Source organism: Stigmatopora nigra, chromosome 14, assembly GCF_051989575.1.
Source record: "Stigmatopora nigra isolate UIUO_SnigA chromosome 14, RoL_Snig_1.1, whole genome shotgun sequence".
In the NCBI taxonomy this organism is placed as follows: domain Eukaryota; kingdom Metazoa; phylum Chordata; class Actinopteri; order Syngnathiformes; family Syngnathidae; genus Stigmatopora; species Stigmatopora nigra.
The window spans coordinates 7,461,985-7,483,574 of record NC_135521.1 but is presented as its reverse complement, the minus strand read 5'-3'; the positions used below and the strand labels follow the sequence as shown (position 1 = coordinate 7,483,574).

The window sequence follows — 21,590 nt, the reverse complement described above, 5'->3', positions numbered from 1 at the left end:
AAAAAATGAAAGTTTTCAACCATTCGGAGCCTTTATTTTTCTGCTTTTAATTAGCCCAGCATTACTCGGAGGAAAACTTACTGGTTTGGAAATGAAGGACTTTGAAGTGCTTCTCATGCGTGTGTGTGTGTGTATGTGTGTGTGTATACCACCTCCCGAGGGTAGGGGTAAAGCAGCTGTGCGTGCGTGTGTGTGTGTGTGTGTGTGGTGACATTGCATGACTTCAGACACACACATATGCCAAGTGCCAAGCTGTGCAGCTGACCTAAAACAGCTTCGCTTTCACCAGCGCTTTCTACTTTGGACAAGAAAGTGATGTGGGTTGAGGGTAGATGTTGGATTGGGGTCAGGGTTTCGCAGCTGAAAGAATATGCACACACACGCACACACACCCATACACATGCATGCACAAACCCCTCTCCTCCTCTGTAAGGGCGGCTCTGTTGGTTGATCAAGTGTGATCATCCACAAGCATTTATCACGCTTCTCGTCAGGCGATTTACAGGGCGGAATATCTGAAGGCTTGTGCTAATCCCCACCACCACCACCATTCTTCTCATCAAACAGTGGCATTGTGCAAGGGAGACATAGAGGGAGAAAAAATATCTTAGTGCTTGGGATGTCTTTTCTTTCAGCCACTTGCAAAGAGACAAACTAGCTTTGTTCGTTACGGTTGATGTTCATTTGAATTAAGCTGGTAATAAAGGTACAGAAAAGTGACTTCAAGGCAAAACCAGCCATTTCGTAAGAACAGATAAAGTGCCCTCTCCAGGTTGAGGATGGGATATAGTCCCAAGTATAAGATATTTTAACTATATGTGGATCTTAATTTCCTCCAGGTTCGACTTGCTAGCCAACGCCGGTGCCTCGCTAACCCTGATGTACGAACGAGCGCCATTCCCAACCCTGCACCGTACTGTTTGGGTCCCATGGAACGTATTTCATGTTATGGACACGGTAGTGATGCGGCACAAGGAGAACAACGACGTCAATGGCTGCTTCCTGACGGGTCTGAGCCGGCCCGAGCCGCTAGTACTGGCCACTCCGCTTTCTACTTTATACAAGACGTCACCTGAAGACAGCCCAGTGATTCCAGAGACACAGGTGAGCTACTTTAATAGTAGCGATTTATTATGTAGCCTTCTTTTTACATGATGGCAGATATCCTGGTGATGCAGGATGTGTGAAAGGTGTTGCTACCTCTGTGAGAAAGTCAATAGTTTGTTTACAACATACATTTATATAAAGTATAAAGTTGATCATCCAACAAGATAAATTAAGATATCTAAGTTGTGATTTTCTTCACATTTTTTTTGTCGCTGGATGTTTTCTCAAAGTTTGTTTCAGGGGTGTGTATATAAGTAGCATAAAACCACTATGAAAAAATAAATACCTTTTAAAAACAATCATTTATACCGATTTCCGATCCTCTGAAATTTTAACGATTTGGACTTAGTTCCAATCACACGATCGGATTCGCGACATGCCTGTTTTATCAAGTTATACTAAAACAAATAACCATTTTTATGAAATGCATAAAACAGGAGATTGTGCTGTCACACATAGAACAGCAAAATGTTACTAAGCTCTATCAGTCATTAAAAAAAATGTTTAAATAGAAAAAACATGTGTATACCACCATAATTTATATATCTTGTGCATGACTGTTAAAACCAACTGATGATTAAAAATGATATTCTCCCAAGACATTGCTTACACATAAATGCCAAAGAAATGTGTGATATTATGTTGAGCTTCCTCCAAGTCCTCTGTTTACCCATAAAAGCGATGAATGGAGCTGTGAAATAATTCATCAGAGTATCATTTTTATTAACTTTAAGAGGACTATAAAAACTTTTTACAATGTGTACACTACAAGAAGTTGACTTGTGGCTCATTCCCCAAACAGGTCCTTCACGAGCAAGTGGCCATCCCGGGTAGCGACCTCAACCTGGTTTACTTGAGCTCGCGGGCGTCCGGCTACAAGCCTATCGTCAAGGTTCTGCTCACCCAGGAACGGCTGCCCTTCGGGCTGATGAAGGTGCACTTGATGGTAGCCGTGATGGGTCGCCAGGTGCAGAAATCCTTCCCGGCCTTTCCTGACTTATCCTACACTTTTATCTGGGATAAGACGGACGCCTACAGCCAAAAAGTCTACGGCTTGGCAGAAGCTGTGGGTGAGTTCTTTTGATTGATTTTGATCTATTTTCATTTCTTTACTGCCTTTGTTATGAAACTCCAAAAAAAATTTAGTAGGTGGTGTCAAAGCCTTAACTCAACCGGCCTGCGGTCTCATCTTTTTACACGTGCATTGCTGTGATATATATAGAGCCTTAGAGTCAAGACTCCTATAAATGACTTCATGATTGAATCACAGCAGATTGAAAAGTGATGGCATCTGCACAGTGGCTCTTGACAAAATAAATTATGTTGGTCGTTCAATTTAATTCATTTGAGCGGTAATTAAGTCAGACATTTTAGATGCTTTTTTTTTCTTTTCCTCACAATTTACAACAGCTCCCAGGTGTGTCATGTCACTGTTTGTCAGAATGAGTCTCTTCTCGCCGCTTTTGGTACTATGAGAAGTAAAAATGAAAGGTAGCTATCAAGAATATAAAGCCATAGAGACATTTCTCAGGGAACACATTTGAGCTCTTATTCCTTAATAATTAAAAAGTCTTATCTATGATAAGATATCTTTAAAGGGGGTTTCCATAGATGCTTGAAAACTCCTGAAAAACAGTTGAATTCTTAACTCTATAAGTTTCAAATCCTTAAAATGTAAAAACCCACAACCAATGGCTTGTTACGAATAAATAATTATACATTAAAAACTGAATTTATCAGTTCAGAGGCATATATAATTCATATAATTCTACATAGGTTGGGAAACAAGTAATTTTCAAGAGAAAACTGTTTCAGTGTCACAAGAATAAAAGCAAATAGTTATATTTCTTTGAGGTAAAAGTTACACTAGTCATATTTTCCTCCAAAACCAAACTTGTCTCTGAGGCAAAAAAAAATACTTTTATCCTGTACCCTTTTTTTCCCAGATAAAATAGTAGTACCAAGGGACTGGTCATAGTTTTTAATATCATATTCCATAAAAGTCTGACTTTTCAGAGGAAAAAAAGTTTGCCTGAAGGCACACCAAATATTTCTACTCTTGCTCCAAAAAGTCCAGATAACAACACTAATAACCCCTTTGCCGTTTCCCTATTTGCTTTAGCCATGAATTGATCTGCCATGATGGATTAGCTATAGCTAACATTGGAACTTTAGATAGAATTTCTGCAGAAATTGCAATTTCATTTGTCATCGTTCTTTAGTGCTGCATTGAGTCTATTCAGCAGAACTCAGATAATCTGCATCGGCTTGCTTTTGTGTCACAGTAGTGCAGCTCGTATTTAGCAGAATTATTGCAGCATTAGTATTGCAAAGTACAATGTTTATGTTAAAAACTCAGGATTTACTACTGCAGTGACATGTCTTGGCTCTCTATTTAATTCATGGTTGATGGTAAGTTACTTCTGGACTAGTGTGATAAAGAATGCAAATGCGGGGAAAATGGCGAAAGGACTTCCAGTCTTCAGTACTATAGCACAACAACAGATTTACAGTATCCCAGATCTGGTCACATGATTAAGTGATCAGACCTGATCACTTAATTTTCAAGGGATCAGAATTGGGTGATATAAAAAGTGTATTCATTTAATTCTTTTTTTTTTATTTCAAGCAAAGATATGCATAAAGGAATTTCCTAAAAATTATACTCACAGTATTTACCATACTGCACTTTGCAAAAAGATCTGAATTAGACAATTTTGTTGCCTTCGGTCTTCCAGTTTCAGTGGGCTACGAGTACGAGTCATGTCTGGACGTAGTGCACTGGGAGAAACGGACAGCGGTGCTTCAGGGTTACGAGGTGGACGCCGCCAACATGGGAGGATGGATGCTGGACAAGCACCATGTTCTAGATGTGCAGAACGGTAAGATATTCAGACATTTATGCCCGCTAGCCCCAAAAAAACACAACATATATGTATACTTAATGTGAGAGAGAGAAAGTAAAGTTAAACGAAAGTATGTCAATAATTCCCAGCAAACTGAAAACTCACTATGTCACAACAGATGACCTTGACATGTAGATTAAAAAAAAAGCAACAACACAAATCGTCTCTGATAATTAGAACGGCGACTGTGTGTCGGAATGCACTGCACGTCACAACAAGAGACCATGCTGGCGAACTGACAAAGACGCGCTAGCCCGAGGCCACCCGCTTGTAATTGCGCTGGCATTAGCGCGCGCCACTGAATCGCCCTCGCAACCCGGCCCACACTCTGTCGGGAGGGATTCGATTGCACCTGCTCATGCGTACGCCAGGCGCGAGACTATTTTACATTTATTGTACTTGTTGATTAACGTGCCACGGATAGATGAGTGAGCAAAGAACTCATTTACGATATTGAATTAATGTCATTAGCAGCATGTTCATCAAAAGGGCACATCTTCATGATGGCGCTGAGTGATTTGGAATGGTGGCACGGCCCACTTGCACACTGATTCATTTGCTCATTACTGTCTCCATTGGCTTCAAAAGTACTTTAATATTGGCATATTGGGGTGATGAGACATTTGTTTCTACCTATTTCATTGTTTTTTCTTATGTACATTAGTGTGGGTTCATTTCTGCTGTGTGCAGCTTTATTTTAAACATGTCAACCCCGATCTTTTCTAATGATTGCTTGGTATTCTTCCAGGAATGGGTTCATTAAATCAGCATATTAATGATGGCATACATTTCCAATCATCACTTTTAATGCATTCAAATGTTAAAATTTGTCTGTGTGTGCTTGTCTGTTGGTTTGTTTGTATGTATAGTGAGTTGCTGGGACATCACATGAAATTGTAAGGATAGAATGTCGTGGTCAAAGTTTTTGTAGTCAGTAAGCATCCTTTCATCTCATCTTTTAATTTTTGGGTAATAGTAGTAGTGCTTCTAGTGATTGTTAATGCCCTGTCACAGAATATAAATTGTGCTAGTTAGTAAGAGAGAGAAATTTATATTGAAAATACCTATTGCGGCATTTGACCAATACATCCATTTTAACTGGAATCTTCACCATTAAAATAGTTTTGGATGGCAGCCAAAGAGTGAAGCTAAGTGAGGTCACAAGAAATTTATGAAATAAAATAAATGAATAACATTCACAGAACATATAACAAGCCACATTTAGAATTTAGATTTCTTCTTCTTTTATTCATTTTCACAACAAATTGTTAAAATGTTTTTAAGTGTTTATATTCTTAGTTATTTTAATATATTTATAATATTTTTATTTTTTGTTACTCATGTTTTTAAAATTAGTTTTACTTATAACTACTAAAAAGAGTTGTTTTCCCCAAGTTGGTCCTTCAATTCATTCATTCATTTTATTTTTAAAACCTCCATATAGTTTTATTTTGACCATCTTTAATGTTAACAACAAACCTGTATAGCAACTGTCTAAATACAAAAAAATAAGGACACTCTAAAAGCGGATGCATTACAAGGTTGCAACATGGCACCACTCAAACGTCGGTGACAAACACTTCAAATTGAAAAAGCTTCTTATTTACCCAATGGCCAGCCCCACTCTATATGCTTGAGTTCCATTAGCAATGTTCTTTTAAACTTTAAGAATCCCCTTTGTACACTTTACTTTGGTTACTGTGGATACGCCTGCACTGCATTAACATCATTTTCAACATTACAAAGAGGGAAAAAAGAGTATTTTCCTAGATGAATAGGTCGAAATAATTCAAAGTAAACTGAAAATAGGGTTCAAAAATCAATTGTTACAACGGAATGGCTGAATTAATTCAAACCTGGCCAAGTACACATTTCTTCTGGGTATTGGCTCGGCTGCCAATTCTACTCCTGATTTCTTCTGCAAATGATTTCAACCCTTCGGACCTTGGAGCCGCACACCAAAACTCCTCCCAATGCCCATAAATACGCTGCTACAGTTATTTTGTGCCATTGATTTTTATTTGGAGCGCTGCTTTTTATGTACTGACGCAACGCTTCGCCTTGTAAAAACTACATAAATATTGCCTTTCCCTTCTTAAAACCATAGCTATTTGTAAGAATATATCTAAAAGAGATGCCCAGTGAGGTGGAAGGTGTTAACGAGGTCCGGTGGCTTTAACAGGACCTTATTAAATGTGGCTCATATTAACACAAGCATGTTATCACGGTTATCACAGTTATGAATCTGTTTTCCTCCTCGAGCTACACACAGAAGCAAGCACACAGTCTCGTTACCAAGGCGATATGTTTGTTACTCCTTAAATATGCCCCAGACATTTATAGCACATTAGAGATGTAGTTTGCACTCTAGCAGCATTTCATTAAGAACAACTGCATGATTTATTGGAATGGGATGTATACTTTAGCTGTACAAGGCTGGTGTCATGGTTGTCAACAAAATTATTTTAGATGTTATGGACTGAATACAGTTTGATCATCTGTGTTGCATGCGTAATTCTGATTGTGATTCATTTAAAGGAATTTGTCAATGTGATGTGAGGTATTTCACTCAAAATGGTTATCTTTCTTTTGCCATAATGGACGGCTGTCTCTTCAGTTTCAATTCAGTCCTTGATATTTTTCGATGCTTGCTATTGTGATTAGAAGTTGAAATAGTCAATTCCCTTTGTATCCCATTGGTTTATTGATATGCTCCTCCATGCATTTTCTTTCAGTGGCTATGTTAACTTTCTTTGCCATTGAGAACACTCGTCTCAGAATTTACTTTGACTGGAAACTTCAGTCTATTTCAACTGAGAGGAATGGCTATGAATGCTCATCTTTCAGTGCCGTTGCTGGCGTTAGATGTCTAATTTCAACTTTGAGGGGGTGAATGATTCTTTGAGCAACCATCTTTCAGATGAAGGACATTTATTTGTCTTTTCCTTTTAGTCTATAATTGCTGGCATTACTGCAGTTCGAGTATCCCTCTAACTTAATGTCTTTTTTGGTGGTTGCTTAAACAAATATATATTTGAAATGTCCAGTGAACTTGATAAATGGGTTGTTTAGAAAACAAGTTTGATTTAAGTTTTTATTTTTTTGCTTTATGTGATCAAAGAATACAAACAAGCAGTAGTCCCAAATGCAATTAGAAGGTCGCTTCAGTAGGCTACTTTAAAAAGATTCCCCATAGGTATATTCCTTGCAATGTCCTTTTAACTTCCCGGGAAGCCTGTTTTTCTTCCTCAAGTCATTGCGCCGCATCACCCTTCAGCCCACCTCACCGCTAATAATATTTTACCTAGTCTGATTCATTACAGATTTTAACGAGAGGCAGATGGATGCAGACATTATTACTTATATAGCGTGAATCTTCAAAGGCGGAGACGTACTTGAAAGGCAAAAGCAGAAGAATCAAGAGTTGGACTAGCCACTGTCCTCATTAGTGGAACCACACAAGAGGCCACTGTTTGCCTGGCATGTCAACCTAGTTGTCTTTCCTTCATCTGATTAGCAAATTGCATTGATTGAATTGATCAATTTCAGATGAAAGCAAGGAAGGTCGGGCGAGGATAAGAATACAATACTGAGCCCCTTTAACAAAGACAAATAGTTGCAGGCGGTAGCTGTTTTTATTGCATTGTCGGACACACAACTTTGGGGCTTTAATTGAAGCCCAAGAACACGGCATGGCATGGTGTAATGAAACTCCCGCCGACTTGATATGACCCCATTATGTATTTCTCAGTAACTGGTTGGACTTGGTTAGTCACCACTGAAGATTTGATTCTGTCTCAACTGTGTCGGTTTTGATCAGTCTATCGTAATTATGACTCTAAATGTAAGCCTGGAATACTTAAGTTGCTCAGCTACAACATTGCAGAAGTTTGGCTGATGTTCAGAGCAGAAAAACAAATGATTCTGAGGTCACTTTGGCAAGCTGTACGCACCAGAGTGTAATGACCACGCTGTTTCATCAGCAGACCAAAAATCGGAACTGTTCCAAAGCGCTCCTACGGCTTTTTTGCTGTCAATGTTAGCGAGCAAGTTTTTTTTAAAGTTGCTTTGCATCGTTTCCCTCAAGGACACTCGGTCACGACGCATTATGCTTGATGCCATTGTTGGCGTCTCGGTGGCGGCCATCAAACGTCTGACATATCAGACTGAAGCTAAGCGGGGAGCTTGACGCATGAACATGCGCACACCAAGCTCCGGGACTGATGACAGTGAGTTCCACAGCTGCCTTCGTATATATTTATAAATCTTCTGCGCCTGAGTTTGAATGGAAAAAACTTCTTCTCTATAGGATGAAAAGTATTTATGTGTAGGGGTTTGTAAACGGATGTGTGGGTTTCTTTTGGATGGAGAACATGTTTTTCTTGGCACACTCAGAAAAATTCTAAATGACTTGTCGCTTAAAATTTAACTCTCACTCTTGCCAAATGGACCTCAAAACTAGTAACAGTAACAAACAGTAATCATTTCAAGTAACCAATAAGCAGCTGAGCTCCATCCGTCAAATAACATGACTGTGGACTAGCACTGAATGATGCAGCAAGAGTATAAAATGTGTTCATAGGGGACCAAATATGCGCCTTCAGACGCAGTTTTCGCCATTCTGGTTTTACATCTAGCACAACGGATCGATTAGTTCTGTCACAATAATTACTAAATCTTTGGTCACTCTGCTGTGCTATTACTTTCTGATTTACTTTATGTTAATTCAGTAATTGCCCTGTAGATATATCACCAACATTTGGATGATTGTGAAACCAGGAAATAAAATGACTAATTGTTCACTGGGTAGTTTGCCTGGTATTTACTACAGCCTGCATCATTGGTTGGTCAATTCACACTTGAATAATATTTCAGTCATTAAACATTTAATTACCATCCAGCCCCACAGTCAGGTTTGATTGGTTCGATTATACAAGTTGTGATAACACAAATTCAAAAACAGCGTATATTGATGCCAATCAGGATATAGGAGCATCACCCTAGGAACATTTGCTCAATGTTCTCTTTGATTCCAGTGGACTCAATACAGCTAGAATCCACTTCTTTGATACCAGGCTAATTTGAGGCATGTTGTATATGCAAAAAAAGAGAAGCTTTCATTCTGACATCACAGCCTCCCACATGATTAATGGTACAAAAGTGGCGGGGGGGGCAAGCCAACGTACCTAACGGACTAACTAGAGTGCCCATGGCAATGTCACCTTGGTGACACCACCAGCGGGACAGCAGAGGGAAGCTTGTGAAGGGGGATGTGTTGATGGGGTTGGAGGGTGTCGGTTCTTAATTGTCCTCCTAGTAGGATGCCCTCTACACCACCTCCAATATACTGACAATATACTGGTTTGCAGGCCAGCATGTAATCTAGTATTGTTTATAGTGTAGGCTGACATCCTGTTTAATTTTGGAATCAGATATTATTTATTTACAACAATATTTCCTTAGTGACTGGTCAGTTTTTATGTTGATTACAATTAGTGATTGCACCAATCCCAATCTAAGTACGAAGAAATAATGTAACCGATGCTATGCCATATCGACTATTCGAGAATATGCTTTCAACCGGTAAACAGTAAAGGATTCTCAAACTGAAGATGTACTTTCATTGGTGGGGGCTTCAAATCACCTTTCTGTTGTGATTTTAAATGAGCTTATCATTAGCAGAAGTCAATCAGTTTGAAGGCAAATTAATGTTCATTAATCCTCATCCCTCCTGATTTGTTTGCAACTGTCAGTATGTTATCAGTAAAGGTTATACTCAAAATTCAACAATGTAGTGGAGTATGCATTGTTTATTTAGCAAATTTAGAGGAATTGTGACGCAGTTGTCTGTCAGTTCAGACCAATCGAGATCCTTGTAGGGAGCACCAATGATACAAACCGCACTTTGTCCATATCGAGAAAGGCTGCAGATGGTAAGGCATGTAGAAATGCTAGTAATGACACGGAGGACATGACTAAAGGACAGACACCAGCAATTTTCCTTATCAAATATGACAGAGATGATATGAGTTAGAGGAAGATGGAAGGGGGTGGGAGGCGGTATCTGCAGATGTTTGAAGTAGCACAAAAATGAAGAATGAGCCACGGCAGGGAGGAATAGAAAATGCCTCTGCTGTGCATGTCAGGGGGTGAAGACATTAGTCAAAGTTTACAACGTTAAGGGATCGATACGGAGGCGGCAGTCGCGGCAATCACTGATATTTGGATTCATCTTCGTGCTGGCTAAGAAAGGGGGGATATCGAACGGCAGCTCCACCGCCATCCCCTCCAAAAGAAAAGGAAAAACCCCACGTGGGCCATAAATCTGAAATGTCAAAAAGTAGAAAAAGCAGGACTGAATAATTCAGTGGGGGATTGGTAAAAGTCAGGCAACACCGTGGATAAATATTAATATGGCTGAGGGCAAAGACACGTTATAGACCCCAACGTGTTGCTTTCAATGAACAAGCAGCAGGCCAAAAAACAATTGACAACTGCATAAAGCACTTTGCTCGCAGACCAAACATCCTCTTTTCCAAACACCAGCTTGCAAGCATGTTTACATTAAACAACTGCTTCTCTTTAGGTAAACATTTGTGCATCAATGCTCTTTTATTATTTTTGTTTGTTTGTTACTAAACAGTATTTCTATCAGAGAAAATTCAATAACTGAAAGCACTAAAGAGCTGTGAGATGATGTTCTTTACATGTGCATGTAAACTAAAGCCCATAACTGTATCAGCACGCCGCTCTTTAAATACAAGTGACTTGACTTTTTTTTTTTATAAACACAAGCTGTTGTTGCCAAGGGCTTCGGTACCGTGATGAGGACAAGAAAGCCAAACGATTATGTGGCTGAATGATATTGCAATAAGTAGGAAAACAGGAGAAAATTGCAGAAGCCATCTGCTCCTTATTGTTCTTTCAAGGTACTTTTCAGATATGTGCTCACATGCAAATGCATACTAAATTCTGACACGCAGGGGAGGGGGTGCTACAAGTCGTCATTAGCATATCACACATATGGCGTCTATCTGTTGATCACAGGCATTACAACGCACAAGTGTGACTCTTTGTTTGCAGAAGGATAGCGCGATAAAAGCGGCCCGGTGCTGGCAGTAGTGCCGAGCAAGCGCATTTGTCTCGCCAGCCGCTTTGACTCACTTCACAAACTTCTTGTTGTGGATGGCTTGACAGATTTGGTGCGGTAATATACAACTCCCTCCTCCACCACCAACTGAATCCCCCCCCCCCCCTTTCAGCACTACCATTGATTCTTCTATGAGCACATCAAAGTTTTCCAAGAAAGTAAAGCAATAGTCCATCTCATGTGGTTGCATTGACATGTTACATTCACAATTGCGAGAGATGAAAGGCACTTTCTGCATCTCTGAGACATGAGTTGCCAATTATTTTTGTGGATACCTCATTAGAGACAACCGTACACTCTCAATGACAGGAAATGTATCTAATGTATATTAGACCTATTTTTCAGTAGAATTCTGGACTACCTGGACACCTACTAACGAATGTTGGGATGCCACCAAAATACATTCTATTGGACGTATTCTGGGGTCAACCAAGAAGGCTGGTGAAAGCCAAAATGTATATTGTTGGGAAATAGTTTTGATCAAGTCTAGTGCTTGGTGAATCTGAATCATTCAGAGTTACTCAACTCATACTTGTATATTTTTCACAGGCATTTTGTACAAGGGAAGTGGTGAGAACCAGTTCATCTCACTACAGCCACCCGTCATTTCCACCATCATGGGCAATGGCCGCCGCCGGAGCATCTCGTGCCCGAGCTGTAATGGTCAGGCCCTGGGAAACAAGCTGCTGGCACCTGTGGCCTTGGCGTGGGGCATTGACGGCAGCCTATATGTGGGCGACTTCAACTACATTCGCCGTATCTATCCATCGGGCAATGTTACCAGTATCATGGAGCTCAGGTAAGGCGATCCTTGCTAAGAAAAAATCAGTTTTGTGTTCAATGATAACCCTGCTAATATTTAAAAGTCTGGGTACAAAGACAACTTGCGACAACACAACAATTATCGACACACGGGTCAGGAAATCAATCTATAGTATTCTGCGATAAACTTAATGCTCATCTGTCTGTTTCCATATGAGAAAAATAATAAGCCTGTAAGGTATAGTTATTTCTAGCTGGCTAATGAATGACAAGAATAAAAAAAATATATTTTAAAGATGTGTATGTTTAGGCCCAGTGTCAAACTGAAAAGACCAACGACATAAATTGTTTCCCTCTCAGTGCTTGTAATTAGGAAGGACATCCTGTATCGGGGACATAATTGCTAGCTAGCTGACCTCACGCCAACTTGGCTCAGCTCAAATTGGAGACAGTTGGCTGCTCTTAAGTAGGCAAGATGATAACTGTGTTCATCGCGGGCACTCTTGTGTTCTTATGTTAGAAATATTTAAAATTGTGCGGTTACTTTAGAGAAGGCAGGCAGGAAGTTGGCCCGCTGTGCATTTTACAAAGTACAGACGAGGTAATAATGTGCATGTAAATAGAAAATGAGACACTTCTCAGGACTTTTATAGGCGTTTCTCAATTGGAATTCATCTCGGAGGCGCTTTTCACACCAGCTTAGGAGGAGTGAATGAGGTGTTGTGTTTCTGGATTTACAATAATTGCAACGGCAGTTCACATTTAATGTACTACAAGTGACTTTTGCTATGACAAATCAGCGAGAAAGAAAATCATTTTTCTAACCAAAGATGTTTCTAGAGTTTCAAACGTATATAATAAATGTGACTTTTATATACTTTTCTTTTAAGCCATACTACCTGTGTGGCAAATGTAAATCTAGGATGTATTATTACTCCAAGGACCTGCTGTACTTTGTGAGATAAATTCTGAAATCTGTCTTGTGCAAAAACTTTCTGATCTTTTGTTTCTCTACTTTTGTGCCCTTTTATAGAAATAAAGACTTTAGACACAGGTAGGTGTGTTATCTTCCACTATATGCTCATTACCAACACCTTTTTCACCAATAATAATATGTCATGAATAAGGCTCTACCTCTTTTTTTTTTGCTATTCCTTGAGCACACTAGTAATTACCACATGTATAATTTGACTGGGCCAATTACCGGCTAATTATCATTGATAGGGGAGTGAAAAAAGCAACATCTTGTTTGTCACAGTTGATGAAATTGTTTCCGAAAAAAAGGTTTAAACAGGCAGGTTCTAATGACAATGATATAATTAGGATTGCAATGATTTGCGGACTGAAAGTAGAAAAAATAAAGAAAAATGTGGTGCTAGTTGAAAGCTATAGAGGCCTTCTAACTAAAAGATTTACACAAGACGGGATCATATTAATAATAAGACTGTACCCTAATTAAAACTCATTGTCAAAGCAGCATTGTATTTTAAACAATTATTACAAACAAAACTTTTCTAACCTGCAGCAACAACCCAGCACATCGCTACTATCTAGCCACCGACCCCGTCACGGGCCAACTATATGTGTCAGACACCAACTCACGACGGATATATCGGCCAAAAAGCCTATCTGGAACCAAGGACCTTCAAGCTAACGCCGAGGTCGTGGCCGGGACCGGAGAGCACTGCTTGCCCTTTGACGATAACCACTGCGGTGATGGCGGCCAAGCCCCAGAGGCCGCCCTAACTGGACCCAAAGGTGTCGTATACATATGTAATATGCATGTATAATATATGTATACAAAACAGCATGATTTTTATACCCATCATGGCTCAAGTTAGCTTTGCAGCTGTGTGCACTTAAGCTCAATAGTTTCTTCCGTATCAGAAGTGAAATCCTTAGCAATTTACATGGTGCAATCTCTAATCAGAAATAGAATTCAAAGTAAATAATAGGGATTTCCTGAACCAATCATGTTATTGAAAATCAGGCCTGATCAGGTTATTTTCAGAGGAGTGGATTAAGGTAAAAAAAACTAAAATAAGAGAAGGAGAGAAGGAGAAAGAGAGCTGAAATGATCCACCAAGGCATGAATCAAAAGTTATTTTTATTGTTCTTGTTCAAAAAGTTCTCAATGAGTACAACCTTGTTGTCTACTCCCGTTCAATTGCTCCATTTACGCTGGGATTGTTCGCTTTCCTTTAAATTTCTGAAGACAAAAGCTTGAACCAAAAGATTTCTTTTGCCGCCACTGATGCGAGCCTTACAGCCCGGGCAAAAAAATGTCTGTAATGATGGAGTGGGTGTAAGCCCAAATCGCGAAACATCAGATGGTTCTTTTTGTGTGTGTTATCAGACCTTCTATCTTTTGCACCCTTATATCTTTCGCGCAGACATTTTGATGAACTCTGCTCATGCTGAGCTTCTCAGGCAGTCACGCAAGTTGGCAAACTCCCCCAAGGATCCATGGAGCCAAGCACGTTCACCTCATAAAAGCGTTTCTAAAGATTTAATTCAAGTCGTAGAAATTGCGATTCCCCCTCAGAGGTGCTGTGTAAAGAAATTCAGTCAATATATCACTGGCGGCAATGTAAACACCAAAATTGAAGCAGATTGCGTCCATTTCATCATTTCATCACTTCAACGCTAATATCAAGTGTTGTTCCAAGAAAAAATATAGATTAAAAGTGATCCGTGTAGTTTAATTGTCATTAAACCCAAGGGTGATTGCTAATTTTTATGGAGTTCACTTAAGGAGGAAAAAACTCATATATTTTGCTATTTAACTGTGTTGTGACAATGTGAGCTAGAACACGTTTTTGACTTAGCACGATGAATAACATCAATATTTACACATATTTTATTCATTTGTATGACATTCATTCACTGAGAAATGAATAACATGCATAGTTCAGTTTTTGAGTTAGCATTAAAGAATTGACAAGGACACTATCTGAGCTTTGCTATTAGCCTTTACACAATCATGTCTTAACCTCAAAAGATTTGGTACATTTTATTGCTTTCACCCAGTAAATTTAGGTCCACAAGGTATATTATCAGGAGAAACGTATTACAACTCAGTCAAGATGTTGATATTCTCAGCAACTTTATAAATAACACCTAAACCAAAGCAGATTTCGGTCCATGGTGTGCCTTTTACCAAAGATAAAACTACCCAATTGCACTCAGAATCTTCTCCAACGGGAGAGCTTTTTAACCGAGCTGACAAGTGCACACAGAGTATGTACGCCATGCTACGACTACAGCATTTGCCACTTCTGCTTGAGAAATTATTTAAAAGCAGAAAAGCATCCAGTGAATTATTGATGGCGGTGCTTTTTGCCAGTGACCTGAATAATGGGGAGCCAAGCTCGACACGTGTAATCCGCCACGTCGTCTCCTCTGAATCATGCCAGCAGATCCTTGGCCTTTCAACCTTGTTATCTTAATGCACTTGACCTGCAGGCATTGCTGTAGACAAGAATGGCTTGATTTACTTTGTGGACGGCACCACCATCCGCAAGCTGGACCAGAATGGAGTCATCTCCACCTTCCTGGGATCTAACGATTTGACGTCGGCGCGACCACTCACCTGTGACAACAGCATGGACGTCAGTCAGGTGACTACATAATGTAACAGGCACAGAGCCAGTATAAAATTTACACTGAAATTTTTAATAATACATATTCTTTAATCATGTCTCATTTAATGTTATGTGAAAATAATATGAATTGCTTGATAAATAAATAATAAATAGATAATACTAAGCATTTAATTTGGGGAAAAAATACTTCCTAATTACAAATAACTATAAAAATGTGTACCAAAATATTGTGCTATGTTAATTAACAAATAATTGCAGTGATAAATGTTCACCCATTAAGTATTTTTTTGTAATTGTAATTCAGTCTGTACCCATGTAAAAAGATGGTGACTGCTGTTGATTTACATATATAATGATATAAATAACATTATTGATAAGTCTCTATTACTATTAAGAACCCTAAAAAAAATTTTGTTTGCTCACAATACATTTTTTTAAATCATCAATGATAAAAAAATATATAGTATATAGTTACCATTTGTTACATTTTTCTTGACATCTATGATGATTGTAATTTATGAATGTAAAATAAGGTAATATTAATGCAACTTCCATTATTTAGGGACTCACAATTCATGCATGAAATCAGTAAAAACAATCTAAAGTAATAAAAGTATTAGCAATATTATAAACATGTTGCAACTCTAATAATTAAAAGTATCTCTACATAGCATTCTGAAATCATGTAAACAATGCTATTTTTTATTGCCTACACTCAGTATTAGAGGTCATTTATTTTGGGGCACATCTAAATTATGCGGATGAGTAATAGCGCAAAAGTGTCTGTGTGCACGCGCATTATTAGGGAATAGGACAAGAGAGTTCAATTATAAGCCACTTGGAACAGGGAAGCTGAAGAAGCATGGGGAAAAAAACTTTCTCATTACTTTCTGCTCCTCAAGTAAACATCATTCTCCCAAAGGAAAGAAAACATAAGGTAGCCAGCGGAAAATATGCTCTTGAAAGAGAAGCCGTCAAGTGTTTGTTGTCGCTATGAGCTTCTTGGTCATGGCGGGAGATAAGCAGGGAGGAGTAATTACGCAAGTAGGGCTTGGGTTTGATGTGAATTGCAGTAGAATTAGAGCCCGGAATGGAAATGGAGCATCTATGGTAATAAAGCAGCCCAGGTAAGCAAAAAAAAATGAAGGAAGGGAGAAAAAAAGAGACTCTTTTTTTTTCCCAATGAGATGATTCTAAAGTGGCCCGGCAAGCTCGACACAATAGGTCATATCGTTACAATACCATCTGTCAAAGCAATGTATTTTTTCTCTGAATTGCTTTTCAGATGACGATTGCAGAAAATGTAAAAAAAAAAAGGCTGAAAATTTTAGCACATGGAAATGAATGCAGTCCTTGGCCCTCCTATAGACTTCCGCCGCAGAAAGTGAATTCTTAAGTGGTAGACTGCTGAAAGCAAAACCCGCAGTGTCTATTTTTCTCTTTTTTATGCTCTTTGGGTGCCATAATAGCCCCCCGCCCCCCAAGCACCAATAATAGTGGCACTATCACGTGAACTGATTGGCCACAGACAAGCCAAATTCATATTAGCGTAACTAAGGAAACATTGATTGAATCCTACTGTCTTGCAATATCAATAGTAAGTTGGCAATCTAATAGATCATGATTGACATATTGAGCAACCGTTGTTCAGAGAGTGTGGAAATGGTGGGGATTGGGGAGGGTTAGCAAGTTCATAATTGACGTCATCCATCCATCTTCAGCTAAAAAAAAGGTGTCCCAGGAACCAGTATCCAGTGCAGATCTGCTAAACAAATATTAAAAAGCCTACACTGTAGATATCAACAGAGGCACATTAACAGAAATTGGAGCGTAAGGTTGTTTACTGTCTAAGTACAACACTTAAATGACTAAAGAGAAAGGGATCCTCGCATGGCACTCTAAAAATGGCTAGAGAAAACAACACAAATTCATTAGTGGTGAGCCAATAACACTGTAACATATGGTTGTCATGCATCCAAGGGAAAAGAATTGGCTCCATTATCATCTGTGTTCTTTAATTGTTTTTGTGCCAATGCATTTCATGAACATGTTGACAGCGTTAATGAAAATTTAAACATTTTGACATGACTGAAATTGTTGTTTTCTCTTATGTTGATCTAATATGTCTTTAATACTGCTGTTAGCAATTAGAGAAAGTGGTTTTGATTTGATTTGCCTTTCATTTGTTTGGGTTATCAGATTATTTAATGAGTCAAGTGCATACTGTGAGTCCTACGCTAATTCAATAGAGTATATAGTAATTTGGAATAATACAATTAATGGCAATAAAGGAAAAACAACCAAAATAAATGAATGTAGTAAGTATATAAAAACAAATTAAAACTAATATGAAATCTATTTAATATTATTACATGTATTATTATTATTTGACTCCCTAAAGTTCCATTTTTTTCCACATATCAGGTTATTCTGGAGTGGCCCACAGATTTAGCAGTGAGCCCTATGGACAATTCACTCTATGTATTGGACAACAACATCGTGCTTCGCATTACCGACAATGGCCAAGTAAGCATCGCGGCAGGACGCCCAGTTCACTGCCCGCTCTCTATATCGGCGCACGGCATCACATCCGGCGGCCAAAGGGCGCAACTCACCCCACTGGAATCTGCGGCGTCCATCGCCATCTCCTATCACGGCGCTATCTACATCGCTGAGACGGATGAGAGGAAACTCAGCCGCATCCGAAAGGTCTCGGTGGATGGAGAGATCACGCACTTAGCGGGAGTTTCTTCGGAGTGCGATTGCAAGAACGACGCCAATTGCGATTGCTACCAAGCGGGCGACGGTTACGCCAAAGACGCCAAACTCAACGCGCCGTCTTCTCTGGTGGCCGCACCGGATGGAACGCTCTACGTAGCAGACCTTGGCAACATCCGTATTCGTGCCGTGTCTCGCAACGGGCCGGTGGCGGTGTCCAACGGCTATGAGGTGGCCTCGCCCGATGCTCAGGAACTTTACGTGTTTGACGGTAACGGAACGCATCAGCACACGGCCAGCTTGCTCACCGGAGACTTCAAGTACAGCTTCAGCTATAGTACGGACAATGACATCACGGCAGTGACGGACAGTAACGGAAACACGCTGAGGATACGTCGAGATTCCAGCCGAACGCCGGTGCGCATCGTAGCGCCAGACAACCAGGTCATTTGGCTCACCATGGGCACCAATGGTGGGCTCAGGACTCTCACGGCGCAGGGACAGGAGTTGGTTCTGCTCACTTACCATGGTAACAACGGCCTGCTGGCAACTAAGACTTCAGAAATAGGATGGACTACCTTCTACGAGTAAGTCTGCAGATAAAAATGTGTGCCTTGAGTTGTCGAATCATTTCCTATTAATTTACGGGCATGTTTATTCCCCTTTCCTGTCAAATCATTGAATTAAGTTCATTTGCCACTCCAAGTCCAAATGGATTGGATATCTAATTCTGTCAACGGCACTGAAATATTTTAAAGTTTGGTTTTTAAAGAGCCTGTGGGATTTCTAGCTGGTGTTACTAGATTGAGTTAGGTGATTTAGTCTTTCTAGAATGTGTTTTCCTGCAGCGTCAAATGAAACAAGTGAAGGCTCCCTAGTTGTTCAACCTCATTTCATTATGTAAATGAAGTTACCTTCAAGTGGAGCATCTGAGTTTGTTTAACAAATTGAATTAGAAAAGACAAAAAAAAACATTAGCTGCTGTTTCTCTCCACGACAAAGTGTATGTTGTCTTATTTTGGAATAGGCCTACCAAACAACAACCTAATTCTCCCATTTTACTACACATATTTCAAGAAAGAATTACGCTTTGAAAGCATCACTAGTCTTATAAATTCGTTTTTAAAATACGGTTTGGGCAATCAAAGCAGGGTTGAAATCAGACAGGCTCTTGTTAAAAGTCTGGGATGAAAGTATAATGAAATTCTATAGGAAGTGATTTTAAAATAATGGCAGATCTTTAAAAAAAATATATAATACTTTACTCTTTGTCTTCCAAATCAGCTATGACAGTGAGGGCCGGCTCATGAATGTTACCTTCCCCACCGGCATGGTGAACAACCTTTACACAGACATCTACAGCGCCCTTACTGTGGACATCGAGAGCTCCCTTAGTGATGAGGAAATCAGCATTACGACCAACACTTCTAGTATCCATGCCTACTACACCCTCTCCCAGGGTGAGTTGATCTTCTTTCACTGTGTGAAAGGTCGCCAGAGCAAGTTGCGGTCATATTTTAGTTGTCTGCCGACTTAAAATGTCGAGTTCAACTAAAGTGAATGATTCAATTAGGGAAATTTTGTTCACTGTAAATTTACAGATTAGGATATTTGTTCAGGTGTTCCTAACACTAACTCCCTGTTGATAAATTATATGTTGTAACTATGGATTCTCTGCCTTCAGACCAATGCAAAAGCAGCTACCAGGTGGGCTTTGATAACTCACTCAGGGTCACGTACGCCAACGGGATGGACACTCACTACCAGACAGAGCCGCACATCTTGGCAGGGGCCGCTAACCCAACAGTGGCCCGTCGCAACATGAGCTTGCCAGGGGAGAGCGGGCAGAATTTGGTGGAGTGGCGATTTCGCAAGGAGCAAGCGCGAGGGAAGGTCATTGTGTTCGGACGCAAGCTACGGGTAAGTTTGGTCCTTCCAGAGGTGGCGACACGACTCTTGTGGAACAAAAATGTTACGATTTGAGACTTAATTGGCTTAAGTTTAGTGCAGAGGCCCCTATCAGGAAAAGGAATCTGAAAATTCAGTCATGTAAAAGGTTAGAATTGACTCAATATGCTTAAGATTTAGCTGGAATTTGACGTTAGTTCAGTAATATTCCCAACTACATCCTCCCACCTCTTGGTTCTAGATGCATCCATTAAATGTACGTATGTCCAGATCCAACCCTACAAACTCGACTCTGTTTACTTCCCAAAAGGTGAATGGACGTAACATCCTCTCTGTGGATTATGACCGTACCCTGAGGACGGAGAAGATTTACGACGACCATAGAAAGTTCCTCTTGAAGATCATATATGACACAGCGGGGCACCCAGTGCTGTGGTTGCCTAGCAGTAAGCTGCTGCCTGTCAATGTAAGCCGCACCAGCAGTGGACAGATCAGCACCCTGCAGAGGGGTCCTACCACTGAGAAACTTGGCTACGACACACAGGGACGTTTGGTCTCTCGAGTGTTTGCTGATGGCAAAATATGGAGCTACACCTACCTGGAGCAGGTAAGGGTTATCATTACAGATCCGCTGACAAAACAATAGTCAGAAAATCATGCACTTAAAAAGGAAAATAGCAGATTTAATGGGTGAAGTCTCCTCATAATACATATACTACACCAAGCAAGATCACCCCTAACGCAATAGCTCCCTAATAGAGTCTATGCAAATCATGATTTGCACATAATTCGTCAAACCTGATTGCATTCACAAACACCTGTAAGTGCGCTCATAGTAATTTCAACTAAAGTAGACAGCTGTTTTTTTCTGTAGGGTTAACTCAGGCAGTGAAGAAATAAAAAAAGAATATATTCTTAAAAAGCAATGAGTGAATCCTATATTTTTTTCATCTGTCCACAGATGTCAATTAGATTTTAAATATATAAATTTCATATTAACACTCCGTCTACAATATCAATTCATTGACATATTATTAATACATTTTCTCTTCACAATGGAAATAAAATCAAGATTCTTTCTATTTCATAATGAATACAAAAACTGGAATTCATGCGTGTCACTTACCATTACATTGTCAGCACATAGTGTCTAATTTTTATACACATTGAGCTGTCTGAGAAAATGAATGCGTAAAATGTAATGATTTTTAATATAACTGAAGGTCTGACATTGTTTTTCATATCTCACTCTGAAGAAAAAAAAAGAGAAACTTCTTTGCCGTCTGATTTTAAAAATCTCGGCAGGCAGCCAGACAGCCGTCAAACCAGCACAGAGGACACTCTGAGGAATTGCTTTAATATTCATTTTCAATGCAGTTCTTTAAAACAAAATGAATATTAAATGAATATTGCAGCTCATTTCACATGACGCCG

At 39.6% G+C, this 21,590-nt stretch overlaps 2 protein-coding genes across 4 annotated transcripts in view; both read left to right on the top strand.

Annotated features, from left to right (window-relative positions):
• Positions 1–21,590, top strand: part of LOC144207070 (teneurin-3) — a 134,204-nt gene that overhangs the window by 106,448 nt on the left and 6,166 nt on the right. For all 3 annotated transcript variants that reach the window (XR_013328556.1, XM_077732290.1, XM_077732289.1), the window contains 11 exons: positions 840–1,104; positions 1,910–2,177; positions 3,846–3,989; positions 11,713–11,962; positions 12,959–12,979; positions 13,451–13,683; positions 15,391–15,545; positions 17,955–18,835; positions 19,533–19,708; positions 19,933–20,168; positions 20,467–20,763. Coding sequence is in view for 2 of the 3 variants with exons in the window: in XM_077732290.1 (XP_077588416.1) it covers positions 840–1,104; positions 1,910–2,177; positions 3,846–3,989; positions 11,713–11,962; positions 12,959–12,979; positions 13,451–13,683; positions 15,391–15,545; positions 17,955–18,835; positions 19,533–19,708; positions 19,933–20,168; positions 20,467–20,763 (2,926 nt within the window). In the remaining variant the exon portion in view is untranslated. The remainder of the gene's footprint in view (positions 1–839; positions 1,105–1,909; positions 2,178–3,845; positions 3,990–11,712; positions 11,963–12,958; positions 12,980–13,450; positions 13,684–15,390; positions 15,546–17,954; positions 18,836–19,532; positions 19,709–19,932; positions 20,169–20,466; positions 20,764–21,590) is intronic.
• Positions 4,246–21,590, top strand: part of spata4 (spermatogenesis associated 4) — a 49,439-nt gene continuing 32,094 nt past the window's right edge. The window contains exon 1 of the mRNA XM_077732294.1: positions 4,246–4,250. The gene's annotated coding sequence lies outside the window, so the exon portion shown is untranslated. The remainder of the gene's footprint in view (positions 4,251–21,590) is intronic.